At 41.2% G+C, this 15,418-nt stretch overlaps 1 protein-coding gene across 1 annotated transcript in view; it reads right to left on the bottom strand.

The window, feature by feature from the left end:
• The window catches only part of LOC150039013 (uncharacterized), a 100,481-nt gene that overhangs the window by 76,878 nt on the left and 8,185 nt on the right, over positions 1-15,418 (bottom strand). Inside the window, exon 3 of the mRNA XM_090328061.1 lies at positions 11,418-11,555. Coding sequence (XP_090184187.1) covers positions 11,418-11,444 — 27 coding nt within the window. The 5' untranslated portion in view covers positions 11,445-11,555. The remainder of the gene's footprint in view (positions 1-11,417; positions 11,556-15,418) is intronic.

The raw sequence follows: 15,418 nt of genomic DNA, 5'->3' as shown, positions 1-15,418 counted from the left end.
GGTGCCATGAAAATCAGAACAGTATAGAATTCACTGGCTTTGGAAATGTTAAGCTAGGAAGAGCAAGAGTGGAAACAAACTGTACTTTGATTTGCATCAGATAATTGCTTGATTGTCTTATTGTTTTTTGGCCTTCTCCTGTTCAATTGATCTGAGATTTACCATATGAATGTAACCCTCAACAGCTCCCTGATTAACGATCTGGATGTAACACCTGGGAGGGCCCTGGTCTCGGGAGGGGATAAAAACTTTGTGTTAAGAATAAACGAGGCGGCAGTTTTTGCTTGGGCTGCAGACCTCCTGGACCCGATGTGTTTGTCTCTCTTCTAATTTTTCCAGTCCCTGCCCCTTATTTCAGGAACCCCAATTTGCTGCCGGGAGGCCCCGGCATCTGGCGCCCGAACAGGGACCCTGAAAATCTGGGACGAAGGTGAAGGACCCCTCCCTGTGGTGAGTAACACATCGTAGGACTATTAAGAGAGTATAGTCAGGAGTAATAATTATGGGTCAAGCTAATAGCCATGAGTTATTTCTACCGATCTTAACAGGCCTATTTGAAGCCCACGGAACGTGGGTGGAAGAGGGGGTGCTTCAGAGCTTCCTACAGTTTCTCGAGGAAGCATGCCCGAGGTCTGTAGAGGAGGCATTCCAAAAAGCCTGGCAGCGGATAGGAAAAAGAATTCAAGATTATTATGAGGTATATGGCCCCGAAAAGACCCCAATAGAGGCTACTACTGTATGGAATTTAGTAAGTAAATACATAGATCCTCTACATGAAGATGCTGAATTTAATCTTGAATTAAGGGAACTTTATGAGTTAAAGGACCCTTCTGAAGAACCTGAGGCTGAGCCATATGCCGCAGCCCAAGAGAGTCTAAGTGAGATCTTGCAAACGGAACAACAACCAGTAGATATTGAGTATCAGAATTCAGGTTTGAATACCAAGGAGGAAAGTTATGATGAGTCAATGGAGGGCCGAATGGCTACGATGGAGAAGAAGTTAGAAGAAATCCTACATTTTCTATCGAAAATGGGGACAGAGCAGAGAGCCCCCTCAGAAGTAGGAAAGAAATATGACCCTCAGGCCACTACGGTGTCTGATTCTAAACCTTACCCCTCACACCCACCGCCTCCGGCTGCAGCCTTACGGCCTCAATCCCTTTCTCAACCTTTAGGCAAGCCTAAAGGCCCTAGCAACAAGTCCCTTTTAACAGGCACTACAACCAGGCACAGTGCATCGCAATTAAACCTGACTCAGGCTGCTAGAGAGAGGGAAGGTATTTCAGGGCCTCGATGCTTCCCTAGTTTAGTTGATCATGATGAACAAGTATACCATCAACCTGTTCCTGTTAAACTATTACAGGATTTAAAAAATGCCTGCTCCCAATATGGGCCAACTGCCCCTTTTACTCAAGCAATATTGGAGGCCGCGTGTGCTGGTATTGCATGCCCAAATGACTGGAAGCGGCTTGCCAGAGCATGCCTTAGTGCAGGAGAGTACTTATTATGGGAGACAGAGTTCACTGCACAGTGTCGGGCTAAAATTGAAACAAATAGGTCTAAGAACCTGCCTTACACTGTTGATCAGTTGTTAGGAGAGGGAACCTATAAAAACACCAAAGATCAATTGGGTTATGCAAAGGAGGCCTATTTACAAATAAATGCTGCGGCGAGAGAGGCTTGGAAAAAGTTACGCAATTCCAATCGTACAAAAAATCTAGTAGAAGTTAAACAAGGACCAAATGAGCCTTATTTAGAATTTTTGTCTCGATTAATGGAGACTGCAGACCGCCTAGTACAAGATGAGAATGCAAGGGAGATTATAGTTAGACACATAGCCTATGAAAATGCCAACGCCGCCTGTCAGGCAGCTATCAGACCCCATAGGAATAAGGGAGGAATCACGGACTTTATTTCACTGTGTGCTGATATTGGACCCTCCCATGTACAAGGCCTTACTTTAGCCGCCGCTCCTCAAGGAAAGACTGTTACTGAGTCTCTAAAATATAGAGGTCAGCGGCATTCTCGGGCTGCTAGACCCCCAGGGCGTTGCTTCTCTTGTGGACAAATAGGACATTGGATGACGCAATGCCCATGCCAGGCCAGGCAAAAGAGAGAAAAATCACCTGGCACATGTCCACGCTGTGGTAAAGGGAAGCACTGGGCTAAAGATTGCAGGTCAAGAACAGATCGCAATGGCCGCCCGCTTTCGGGAAACTGGAGGAGGGGCCAGCCCCTGGCCCCGCAAAACCATGGAGCAGTCCCTCCCTCTTCTCGGCCACAAGTGCATCTTCTAACAACCCCCCAAGATCAGTCTCCGGCCTCCTCCGTGCCACCCCAGGAAGTGCAGGATTGGACCTCTGTTCCTCCACCTGCTCAGTATTGACCCCAGAGATGGGGACACAAGCTCTCCCCACGGGGGTCTTCGGCCCCCTTCCCCCGGGAGTGGCTGGATTGCTGTTAGGGCGAAGTAGCTCAGCCCTTAAAGGGATACAGATTACACCTGGCAAAATTGACCAGGATTTTACTGGAGAAATCAAAGTTATGGCCTCTGCCCCGAAACACGTGGTATCGATCCCAGCCGGTCAAAAATTAGCACAATTAATACTTGTGCCTTTACCTCCCGGGGAGACTGCTAATTCCCCATGTGGACAGAGAGGATTTAGATCTTCTGATATCTATTGGGTACAAAGCATAAAACAAGAGAGGCCTGAGATGACTATATTTATACAAGAAAAGCCCTTTAAAGGAATATTAGACACTGGAGCAGATGTGTCTGTGATATCTAAAAAACATTGGCCAGCCCAATGGCCCCTGACAACCTCTATGACTTCCCTACAGGGGGTTGGGCAAGCAACTGACCCACAGCAGAGCAGTGCGATCCTTGTTTGGAGAGATGAGGAAGGGCACTCTGGTCATTTTCAGCCATTTGTCTTGGATCATCTGCCAATTAATTTATGGGGTCGTGATATCATGGAAAAAATGGGAGTGTATATGTTTAGTCCTAGTGCTGCGGTCACTAAGCAGTTACTTGATCAAGGCCTCCTCCCCTTTAGGGGACTAGGCCGAGCAGCACAGGGGGAGCTAGAGCCACTCCAACCCCAGTCTCACCCTACGAGACAAGGATTGGGGTATCCCTTGACGGGAGCTGTCGTTTGCCCTCCCCCTCATGCTGATCCCATAAATTGGCTCTCTGAACGACCGGTATGGGTTGAACAGTGGCCTCTTTCACTAGAAAAGATCTTTGCAGTACAGCAGCTGGTACAGGAGCAGCTGGATTTGGGGCATGTGGCCCCTTCTACCTCTCCATGGAATTCTCCAATTTTTGTTATAAAGAAAAAGTCAGGTAAATGGAGGCTGTTACAAGATTTGAGAAAAATAAATGCCACAATGGAACTGATGGGGGCCCTACAGCCTGGCTTGCCTTCACCCATGGCAATCCCAAAGGATACTTATAAGATTATTATAGATTTGAAGGATTGTTTCTATACTATACCCCTGGCGCCTCAAGACTGTAAGCGCTTTGCCTTCAGTGTCCCCTCTGTTAATTTTAAAGAACCCATGAAGCGATATCACTGGCTTGTGCTCCCACAGGGCATGGCAAATAGCCCAACTTTATGTCAAAGTTTTGTGGCTAGAGCCATTTCTTCCACTCGTGAAAAATTTTCTTCTGTTTATATTGTTCATTATATGGATGACATCTTGTTGGCTTGTTCTGACCCTATCGTCGTACGACAAGCCTTTGGACAACTAAAGCAGGATCTGAGCCTCTTTGGCCTTGTAATAGCAGCTGAAAAGGTTCAGGAACACCCGCCTTTTACATATCTAGGCCATATATTAGGCCCACACTATTTTAAAAGCCAAAAAATACAATTAAAAACTTCACACTTAAGAACTCTTCATGATTTTCAGCAATTCTTAGGAGATATAAATTGGCTTCGGCCTTATCTAAAGCTCTCCACAGGAGAGTTAAAACCCCTCTTTGATCTCTTAAAAGGAGATACCAACCCTACATCCTTGCGCGAATTAAATCCTGACGCCAGGAGGGCCATCCAAATTGTAGAAAAGGCAATTTCCCAGCAACAAATGACCTATTGTGACTATTCTAAACCCTGGGGAGTTTACATTTTAGCTACTTCTCACTCCCCAACTGCTGTATTGTGGCAGGATGGCCCACTTTTATGGCTTTATCTACCATCAACACCCGGCAAAGTGCTGACCCCCTACTACGAATTGGTAGCTAATCTGATACACATGTGCCGAGTGGATTCCCGTAAATATTTAGGTCAGGAACCTCATTTTATCTGTGTCCCATATAATTTACAACAACAAGATTGGCTATTCGCCCATTGCGATTCTTGGGCCATTGCTTGGGCCAATTATACGGGAAAAATTTTGCATCACTACCCGTCTAACAAACTTCTCCAATTTGCTGCGTGTCATACGTTTCTATTTCCTTCCATAGTACAGGCCTCGCCTTTATCTTCTGCCGCTTTGGTATTTACAGATGGATCCTCAAATGGAACGGCTGCTTTGACCATTAATGGGAAAACTCAATCTTGGGTTACAGGTTTTTCCTCCGCCCAAGAGGTGGAGTTAGAGGCTGTTTTACAGGCACTCGTCCTGTTACAAGACGAGCCCTTTAACTTATACTCAGACAGTCAATATGTAATTCGTGCTCTTCAAGTCATAGAAACTGTTCCCTTTATTGGAACTACTAACTCCAATATTCAGACCCAATTTCGCCAAATACAAACTTTGCTTTGTTCTCGCAACCACCCCTGTTTTTTTGGCTTTGTTCGAGCTCACACTAATCTTCCTGGCCCTTTAAGTGAAGGCAATGCGGTCACTGACTCTGCCACCAGAGTTTACTTAACTCAGGTTGAACTTGCTAAGCAGTCACATGCCATCCACCATCAAAACAGTCGAGCCTTGCGCCGACAGTTCAAATTATCTAGGGAAGCAGCAAGGCAAATAGTTAAGACTTGCTCCAACTGTGTCCCTTTTTCACCAGCCCCCCATTTAGGTATAAATCCACGAGGACTGCTTTCTAATCACATTTGGCAGATGGATGTCACGCATGTTCCATCATTTGGCCGATTAAAATATGTTCATGTTACTGTAGATACTTATTCTAATTTTATCTTGGCCACCCCCCTTGCTGGGGAAGCCACTAAACATTGTATTTCTCACTGCATTCGATGCTTTGCTGTGATGGGGATTCCCTCGCAAATAAAAACAGATAATGGCCCTGGCTATGCAAGCCGAGCATTTCAATCCTTCTGCCGTTCCTATAATATCACTCATATTACAGGCATTCCTTACAATCCTCAAGGTCAAGGCATCGTGGAGAGAGCTAATGGATTATTAAAACACCAAATTGCTAAAATACAGAAAGGGGAGTCGTATCCCGCTACCCCTGTGAATATACTTAATCATGCTTTATTTGTTTTAAATTTTTTGAATTTGGATTCAAATAATTTATCTGCTGCTCAGCGATTCTGGGAAAAAAGAGAGCAGCGTCCTTTTGCCTTAGTGAAGTGGAAGGATCCCCTAACTGGTGCTTGGCATGGACCCGATCCTGTTCTAACCTGGGGTCGAGGGCATGTATGTGTTTTTTCACAAGGAGAAAATGATGCCCGCTGGCTGCCTGAACGCTGCGTTCGGATCGTGGAGAGTGACAGTGGCCATCCAAGCAGCGACTCACTGGGCCTACACCCCCAACCCTCCAGTGGTGCATCCTGCGACGTGGAAAGGACCTGAGTTATTCGTGCATGTCTATTGGGACTGCTACTGATCCACTTGTTCCACACATTCCTATGAGCTGTGTTTCTCCTCCTTTTACTATTATGTAGGGACCTTTTAACATATTCATTGACTCTACACAATTTAATATGTGACATTATTTTGTCTTTACCATCCCTCTTCTTAATAACCTTTTTTGTAAAAGATGCCCAGGTGAAAAGCAAAGGCCTCCAGAGGTAAGTAGAAGTCGGCCGACCCCCTGTATGTCTGTGTTTTGTTTTATTTTTTTTATTCCATTTTATTTTATTTTATTTTTTTTTAAAAAAAGGGGTGCACTGTGGGCCTAAAATAGAGGCCTGGGTGGTCAAGGGACGCCTTGACCCCCCTTCCCCTTCTGAGTTTCTTGTCAATATCAAGGCATACCAGAGAGTCCCACCAGCAAGACATGTCTAAATCTAAAATTAGCTGTTAAATGTATCTGATTGAGTCCAATTTTCTTGTTATATGTCAATGTCTGATTATTTAAAAGTCTCCGCTTCTCTGTCTTGTTCATGTTACATATTTTTCTTTGTCCAGTTTTTGTCTTTAAAATTGGTACCATTTCTAAGTGTGGGTCCTTATGGTTTTTCTGTGCGTACTCAAGCACACATCCTTGTTATTTATTTGAACATTTCTGGGCCTAGCATGGCCGCTCCCCCATGTCTGCAGTTGTAACAAGCCCTGGAAAAATAAATTCCAGCTAAGCTGCCTTGCAAAAAGTTTTGTTTCGAACCTGGTTCTCACCTGTAAGAGTAAAATTGGCAAAACTCTCTTGACACAAACTTCCGGAAATTGAACGGCCGATATTAATTTTGCGCGCTTTATGATCTTTGAGTATGAATGTGTGTGAATGAGTGAGTGAACATGTTCAAGGTTAAATTGTCAGCATGCTGGAAAAAAAAAAAGGATAAATTTATACTTAAACACAAAGACAATTGGGTAAATCTAAGCTTAAAACTTCAAGAAAAATATTAGGTTTGGATGTTTTACAATGTCTCAAAGAATTATTGTGTTGTCTTAAAGAAAAACTGGTAAATATTTTTCTAGATCCTGAAATCTGCATTTTATTGCAGGGCATACAGCTGTTTACATTGTAAACATTGTATCCTGTTCAGCTCAGAGGTGTTAGGGAATTTGGGATTTATTACTTTAAGTTAAAGTTTGGAAACATGTATTAGAGATTTAAATGTAAAATTGTTCATTAACGTCAGAAACTTTGCCTGTCCTTTCTTGCAAACTGACACTAGAAATCTGATGGTAAAATGTGGATAATGTGATTAGTATTTTAAAGGAATGTTAAAAAAAAAAAAAAAAAAAAAAAAGGGAAGAAAACTAAGTCCAGACTTGGACTTTTGGTGCACTGATGTCTATAGTTCTTGCATTAGGGAAAAACTGTTATTTGAGTTTAAACTGTCGTTGGAGTTTTAGACAGTAATCTAAACTGCATAAGAGCCCCTTTTTTCTAAAAGGCAAGAGGAGTGCCTTGGGCCCTAGGGGGCCTGAGGGCAGGAGCTCTTTGTGCCCTTAAAGGTTTTTCAATTGCAAATAAAGGCTAAGGTGTTAATTGTTTAAGCCAGTATCAGTAAAAGTTATTAAGAACATTGAAAATGGGTTTCTAAACAATATTTGAAAGTGAAGTTGTCTTATATGTTTAAAGACAGAGAGAAAAGGAAAATCAGGACTACCAAAGTAATTGCTTAATTGCTATTTCAGCTTGCTCTTGTAACTTCCAGCTAGCCCATTGGAGAAGAACAGCAATCCTTATTCAGATGTAACTTTGGCCTTTTCCAGGTTCTAGGTAAGCTCATGCTTAGAGACTATTTCTGTGTCTACCACCTTGTTGCTCTATTGGAGATACTTGGCCGTCTGTAGGACTCACTGATCTGAAAACTGCAGTTTTGAGCCAACCCCGGGCAAAGCAAAGTCCCTGTGAGATTGTGGTGTCTAATCTGGCAGCAGAGTGCTATTAAGGCAGAGTTGCTTTGGAGCTTGAAGCTGCAGAGTGCTAGCTCTGAGCTGAACAGCTGGGGGACAGCACTCAAGCACCAAGCTCAGGACTCACAGTGGCAGGGTGCTAGCCTTGAGCTGGAGAGCTGAGGGACAGTGCCCAGGCCCTGAGTTCAAGTCCAGCAACTAAGCAAGTGAATTGCCAATGGGACATTTATCCCTGTATGGAGAAACTCTCCTGGGACACGACGCAGAAAGCCTCTGCTTGGATGGCAGAGATGGTGTCAGATCTTAGTCACTTGTGCTTGGCCGATCAAATTAATCAGAGCCGGGAGGTCATAGAATAGTTTGTAAGCATGCCTTACTAATGCCCGTGCCTTTCATAACTGGGCAGGAACTTGTCAATCTTCTGTGATAGTGGATAGTTTAAAGCCCTAATTGAGCAAAATTTTTATTTATTTATTTATCTATTTATTTTTGACACCAGCCACAAATTCAGGAAAAGTTTGTGGATCTGAGACTTGTGTCTCTATTAATCTGTTTAGATCTGACAACTGAAGCATTGTTAAGGTTGCAGAAATTTAGTTCCCCAGACAATCAAGAAAAGGCTTTTGCAAATGGGTGCTATGTAACTACACTATTGTAGCCAAAGATGGTTTGTGCAGTTGTTAAATGTCAAATATGATCTCTAGTTTGGAGTAAATTATTATTCCTGATATCTAATCCTTGCAATCCCTAATAAACAGGCTAGGCTTTTTAAGGTCCCTGGCCAAGCACAGAGACAACGCCCCTGAGTCAGCTTGAAGAAGTCACAGAAGCCGAATCTCCGCCCATCTATCCCCTTTAGATGAAGGGACCAGTCATTTTTGGAAAGTGAGACAGGATAATGAGATATTAGAGATAGTGAAAAGAATAGAAATTGCACTTGTGTTTCTTTTAAAATAAAGACGGGGGATATGTCGGGAGCAAGAGTGGAAACAAACTGTACTTTGATTTGCATCAGATAATTGCTTGATTGTCTTATTGTTTTTTGGCCTTCTCCTGTTCAATTGATCTGAGATTTACCATATGAATGTAACCCTCAACAGCTCCCTGATTAACGATCTGGATGTAACACCTGGGAGGGCCCTGGTCTCGGGAGGGGATAAAAACTTTGTGTTAAGAATAAACGAGGCGGCAGTTTTTGCTTGGGCTGCAGACCTCCTGGACCCGATGTGTTTGTCTCTCTTCTAATTTTTCCAGTCCCTGCCCCTTATTTCAGGAACCCCAATTTGCTGCCGGGAGGCCCCGGCAGTATAGAATATGAAACTTTCACATATACAAATATGCAGAACTAGGCTACGCTTGGGATGGAATAGCATGTTATTCTGTAATAAATGGGCTCTGCATCTCAGAGTGTGAGTGGTAGCATGTTCATAGTTTGCACAGTGCCTGCCTCTGAACCACCCTCCTCAGCTAATTAGTATGTGTTATCATGCAAGGTAATGCCTGTGTCTTCAATTCTCCATTGGTGCCATGAAAATCAGAACAGTATAGAATTCACTGGCTTTGGAAATGTTAAGCTAGGAAACATCCAGAAAGGGCCAGTAGCACAGAGAACTGTCTGCATTTGCATATGATCACATTTTATATTCTGATAACATGCCATCCTTTAGGAAGTGGCATGTGGGTGGGAGAAGTCTTCAGGAGACCAATCCTTCTTCACAGCAGTAACAGTGACAGAAAGTGGAGAGGACAAGGTTTCAGAATCAATCCCCATGGCTAAAGCAAGTATCTACAGGTGCCATAGGCAGCAGTGGTTTTAGGCACCGGAAGCAAGAGATAGATGTCTTGGTCTCAGTACTATTCAGGGGGTCATGATCATGCAGCAGAAAGCACAATGGCACTTCTCCATTGGACGGCAAGTAATGGAGCTGACAATCAGAGGCAGGGGAAAGCCATGCACCTGAAATGCTGAACTCTACTCTAAAGTCAAGATTCCCCTCAAAGCAATTCATTCTAAGACAGGGCTCATGACGGGCAACTTTAGCAAGCACTCAGATGCAAGGTGCAAAGTAAAATGGGACCTAGCAGAAAATGGAGAGGCAGTCCTTTTTTTTTTGGCAGTTCTTTCTGTAGGTGAGATGATATGGTAATATCTAGTAAAGGAAACAAGCTCTCTATTTACCACTGTGAGAAAACCATGCGCATTTATTTAAAAAGCTACCTTAGTACAGTTACAGTATAGGTACCCTATACTACCTTATGTGGTTTTGATATATAATTGCTTAAGAGTTATTGCTTAAAAACCTTGGTATGTCAATTTTTTGAGAATAAATAATTCCATTAGTAACAATTCCTTAATAATGACAACTGTTCAGTAAAAGTATGTTTTTTTGTCAGTTGTGGGACTTGAACTCTAGGCCTGGGTGTTGTCCCTGAGCTCTTTGGCTCAAGGCTACTCTTCTACCTCTGGACGTGGGCTCTGTCCCTGAGCTCTTCAGCTCAAGACTACTGCCCTACCCCTTGAACCACAGTGCTATATCCGGTTTTCTGGTGGTTAATTGGAGATAATAGTCTCATGGTCTTTAGTTCCCAGGCTGAGTTTAAACTGCGATCCTCAGATCTCAGCCTCCTGAGTAGGATTACAGGTGTGAGCCACTGAGCCCAGCTAACATAAATATTCTTTTAAAAAGAAATCCAATAGCATAATGTAGATATTTTATCAACTACTTATAGATTTTACGTATGCTTAACATTTCAGGCATTTTATTCTAGGTGTAAAATGAGAGAAAAATTAATGTGATATATTTGCAATTCCAGGGAAATTCATAAATCATTTCTTTACAAGTTATCTTGAAATACTGAACCAAATGAATATGGAGTCGGGGATGAGAATGAGGTTTTGTGGAAGGGACTCAGCTTGAGGGTTTGTTGTGACACATCACTTCCCAAAAGCTCTCTGACTGAAATAGGAGGTTATGTGAGGTAGAGGCTGGCTCTTCTCAAAGGAAGGAAATGACTTTTACAGTAGGTTTTCATCCCAGCTCCCTGTTCTCTTATCTACAAGTGAAGGAAGAAATTAACGTCCACATCCACACATCAAAACTTAGAATACAAGTGGTTGATTTCAAGAGTTTTGATACAAAAGATAAAATACCCATTTTCTTCTTGGAAAATATTTACAAATTTCTCTTTTCTCTTTGGACTTTTTTTTGAGCTTTGAACTTGGGGCCTGAGCACTGTCTCTGAGCTCTTTTGCTCTCTACACTTTGAGCCACAACTCCATTTCTAGTTTTGAGTCATTAATTAGACATGAGTCTAATGGGGACTTTTCTGTCAGGCTGACGTTAAACTACGATTCTCAACGATCCTCAAATCTCAGTTTTCTGAGTAGCTAAGATTTCAGCCATGAGCCACTTGTGCCTGGCTGTCTTTGGATTTTGGCAATAGCGGTATTTTGAACATAGCCTGTGACTTGCTGGGCAAGGGAACCCTGGATGGCTCTCCCCCTCCCCCTTCCCCCCAAAAACCTCTTGTTTGGCTGAGGCCACTGGGAATGTCATCCTGTCATTGTTGCACTATACCTCATGTGATGAGACCAACAATTGCATACACACATGCAATTCCATAACACACAGAGCTGGTTCTTAAAATGTGTCCATCTGCACAATCATACAATATTTGGAAATGACTAAAGGGAATACCTCAGAATTCAGTTTTTGTTGCTCCATTTGTATCTCCTTGGGCAGGCAAAGACAATTTGATGAGATTTCAGTTTCTAGTCTTCTGTCTTTTGCTAGTTTGGAAAGTTCCCTCTTGATTTCTTTTTGTTCTTCTGAAAGCTAGAAATACATTTTCTTAATTTTTTGGTGTCATACTATAACTGGGAGGAGCAGATCTTAAATTTGAAACAATGCTTATTTTAATTCACCATTTTGTTGCTTGTAATGTGGCTCAAATTCAAAGCCTCTTGATTGCTAGGTAATTGCTCAACCATTTGAGCCACATCTCTACTTTTAACCTATTTTGTTTTTTTTTTTGGGGGGGGAGCACGGCTGGGGCCATAATATTCCTACTGATATTTCCTGTGTTGCTTACATTAAAGGAAAGCTTCACCAGGCCCCAGTTATTTCCTGGGATTGGGGCTTCCTGATTTTTACCAGGCTGTGATTTATTCATCTCTGCCTCCTGACTGACAGAAATTACAAGTATTAACCTGCGCATCTGGCAATTTAAGGTCCTTTATCCAATATACTTTACATAGACTTTTAATTTCTCCTATGACAAAATGTTGACAACAATCAAAAATAATTCTTTAATACGATCAGAGATGAGATTCTACTGTGAAACATAATCACCTTACAAAATATTTGACTAGTGTAATTATACTTTCAAAGCTTTAACATTAAAATACCTATATTAATATTTATTCCAGTGATTAAAATCAATATGCCTTCTACTCCTTCCTTTAGAACATATACACTGAAGGAGGGAAATATAAGTCTAAGTGAAATGAACTCCAGGATATGGAAAAAAGAGATATGTCCTTGTGGTTGATGCCTTTAATGTATTATGTGAAGCTGTTTCTTTACTCTGCTTTTTTATTTTTATTGTTCTATTTTTTTTCTTTTTTCCCTTATTGTTTATCACCTGTTGTTGCTGTATCTGACTTTGGTACCTGATGTATTATACATATATTTATTTATTTATTTGAATCAGGGAAGGAAAGGGGAAAAGCAAGATGCTGAGACAAAGGCCAAAGGATGAAGCAGTGTAAAAGGAATATTCACAAGAAAATACGTTGCAAATGAACTTTACAACTTGGGATGTGGTGGAGGTATGGGAAGTGGGAGAAAAACATGGGAAGAGGGAAAATGTTCAAGAGGTAATGTACTCACTACCTTACAAATCTAACCACAACCTCTCTATACATCACCCTGATAATAAAATGAAAAAGAAAGAAAGAACATAGAACACGAGGGTCTGCCACAGGAGCTCACACTAGGTATGTAAGAGGTAGACTTTGGAAGGAGGTGTAGGAGGGAATGTGATGAGTCTCCCTTATCACCCAGCAAGCCAGGCATGTTGGAATGTACTCGAGATCCCAGTACATGATAGGCAAGGATAAGAAGGACCATAGTCTGTGGCCATCTCTGTGCAAAATGGATACCAAGAGAAAAGCAACTAAATCACATAAAGGACTGGCAGCTAGGCACTGGTGGATCGTCCTGCAATCTTAGCAATTCATGTAGATGAGACCTGAAGATTATAGTTCAAAGCCAGCCATAGCATAGAAGTCTGTGAGATATTTCTCTCCAATTTACACACACACACACACACACACACACACACACACACACACACACACACACCTCACCAGAGATGGAGCTGTGGCTCAGTGATAAAGAGCTAGATTTGAGCAAAAAGATCAGGGACAGTGAATAGGCTTTGAGTTCAAGCCTCAGGACATCACGCAAAAAACAAAAGAAAGGATTGGTAATGTGACTGAAGCAGTGGAGTACTTGTCCAACAAATTCGAACTCTAAATTCAATTTCAGTTGCTCAAAAAAAGAGGGGAGGGGCCAGGAGTTTGGCCTAGTGGTAGAGTGGTTGCCTAGCATCCACAAAGACCTAGGTTCGATTCCTCGGTACCACATACATAGAAGAAAGCCAGAAGTAGTGAAAAAAAAAAGAAGGGAAAAGGAAGGGAAGAAGAAGAAAAAAGAAAGGAGGGAAAGTAAGGAGAGGGGAGCAGATTATGAAAAAGAAAGAAAAAAAGAAAGAAGGAAAGAAGGAAGGAAAGAAGGAAGGGATAATATATACTAAACATATGTAAGATGTTAAGAATTAGTCCCAATTATTTGTTTTAAATATCATTATTTCTAGAAGGAGACACACTGTGTCCTGCCTAAGTGAAACAATAACAAATCACATACAGAGCTTTGGTCAAACACAGGCCAGGCATACAAAGGTGGACCCACAGGATAGCAAGTCTACTGATGAAGCAGGTGTGTTAAGTGTGAGGAAGTGCATCCTTCTGATGGTTTTGCAGTGATGACATTGCCTAATTATGCAGTTCCTTGTGCAGATGCCTGCTGAATACACTAAATCAAAGGGATACAAAAAATAATATTGGCAATGAAATAAATGAAATAAACATAGCAATTGGATGTCTGTAGCAGATTTATTTATCTGAATCAAGGCATTTCGTAAAGTCTCTAATTCCATATCACATGCACAAGGTTGCTGATTGCCTTCTTTATTATCTTGTCTTTCCTTGTTTTGTTCAGATGAGCAATGTGCATTTGTCTTCTTGTCATCTAGTCTTAAGACATGAATACAGTTGTAAAATTTCTTTTGTTAGAAAATGTAAAGCTCATTGGCCGATATCTCTTCACATGTTACCACAATAAAACTTTTATGATCCCTTCCTTTCTAGCCTTATGTAGTATGTCACTTAAATCTCTTCCAAAAGCTACCACAGTAGAAAAGGAACAATTAAAGATAATTCTGTTACTTAGGAAGCTACTTTTACTAGCATAAAATATGAAAATGAAACTCTAATATTTTTCATAAGAGATAAAAGTCATTTTTATATAATCCTACTGTTCTCTCAACTAAACTAGGTAACACAATGTAGCTAATAAGTTTGAAAGTTAATGTGCACAAATGTGCATACATTTTCTACAAAAAAGTTTTATCTTTATACAATCTTTCCAATGATTCAAAGAATGACTTGCAGTGTAAGGTAGCCCCTTAAGATATTTTCACACAACATGTATCTACCCAGTACCAGAACCCCAAGCCAAGCTAAGTTTTCTAATATCTGCAACCACACTTCCATGTTTCCTTTATGTAACAGTGTCACTGATTAATATCAGTATGAATACTAGGAAGAACTTAAATGATAAACTTAAATAATACAATAGTTACTAAAATAAAACAGTAACTTTTCTAGCATAGATTAATTTTTAGATATGCATATATAATAGGGATAGTAGATAAAATAATTAAAGAATTCTTTTTTTTGCCAGTCCTGGGGCTTGAACTCAGGGCCTGGGCACTGTCCTTGGGCTTTTTCCTCAAGGCTAGCCCTTTACCTCTCAAGCGACAGCACCACTTCTGGTTTTTCTATATATATGGCACCGAGGAATCAAACCTAGGGCTTCCTGCATGCTAGACAAGTACTCTACCACTAAGTCACACTCCCGCCCACCCCAAAGAACTACTTTCTAATCAACTTTTTCTTTCATTGTTGTTGAGTGAGAATAAGTGACTGCTCCTGTCAGCCTCAGAGAAACAGAAGAATCTAACACAGTTGAACACTGGATTTAATCCCCAGAACCAGCTGTAGAAAAATAAATATATAATTTTTAAAAACATTTTACTGAGTAGAAATGACAATTGTTTATTGTAAGGAATTGTGAAAGAATAGAAACATTCTATGAGTATTTTTGAAATATTGATCAAAGTCTTTATCTACTCATATTTTACACAGGTAGACATATTTGCTACACATAACATTTATTGAAAGTAAATAATTAGAAATATATAAAATTACTTATATGAAGAATATTCTTCATCAGCATCAGTTTTAATTAAAAAAATTAAGGTTCAAAAAGAGTTTGCAGCCTGTGAGTGTGGCCTAGAGGTAGAGTATGGAAGTGGCCTAGCATGGAAGAAATCTTGGGTTTGATTTCACAGT

The sequence above is a fragment of the Megascapheus bottae genome, unplaced genomic scaffold (genome assembly GCF_031878675.1).
Source record: "Megascapheus bottae isolate mThoBot1 unplaced genomic scaffold, mThoBot2.hap1 HAP1_SCAFFOLD_132, whole genome shotgun sequence".
In the NCBI taxonomy this organism is placed as follows: domain Eukaryota; kingdom Metazoa; phylum Chordata; class Mammalia; order Rodentia; family Geomyidae; genus Megascapheus; species Megascapheus bottae.
This window is presented reverse-complemented; position numbering and strand designations above follow the sequence as displayed.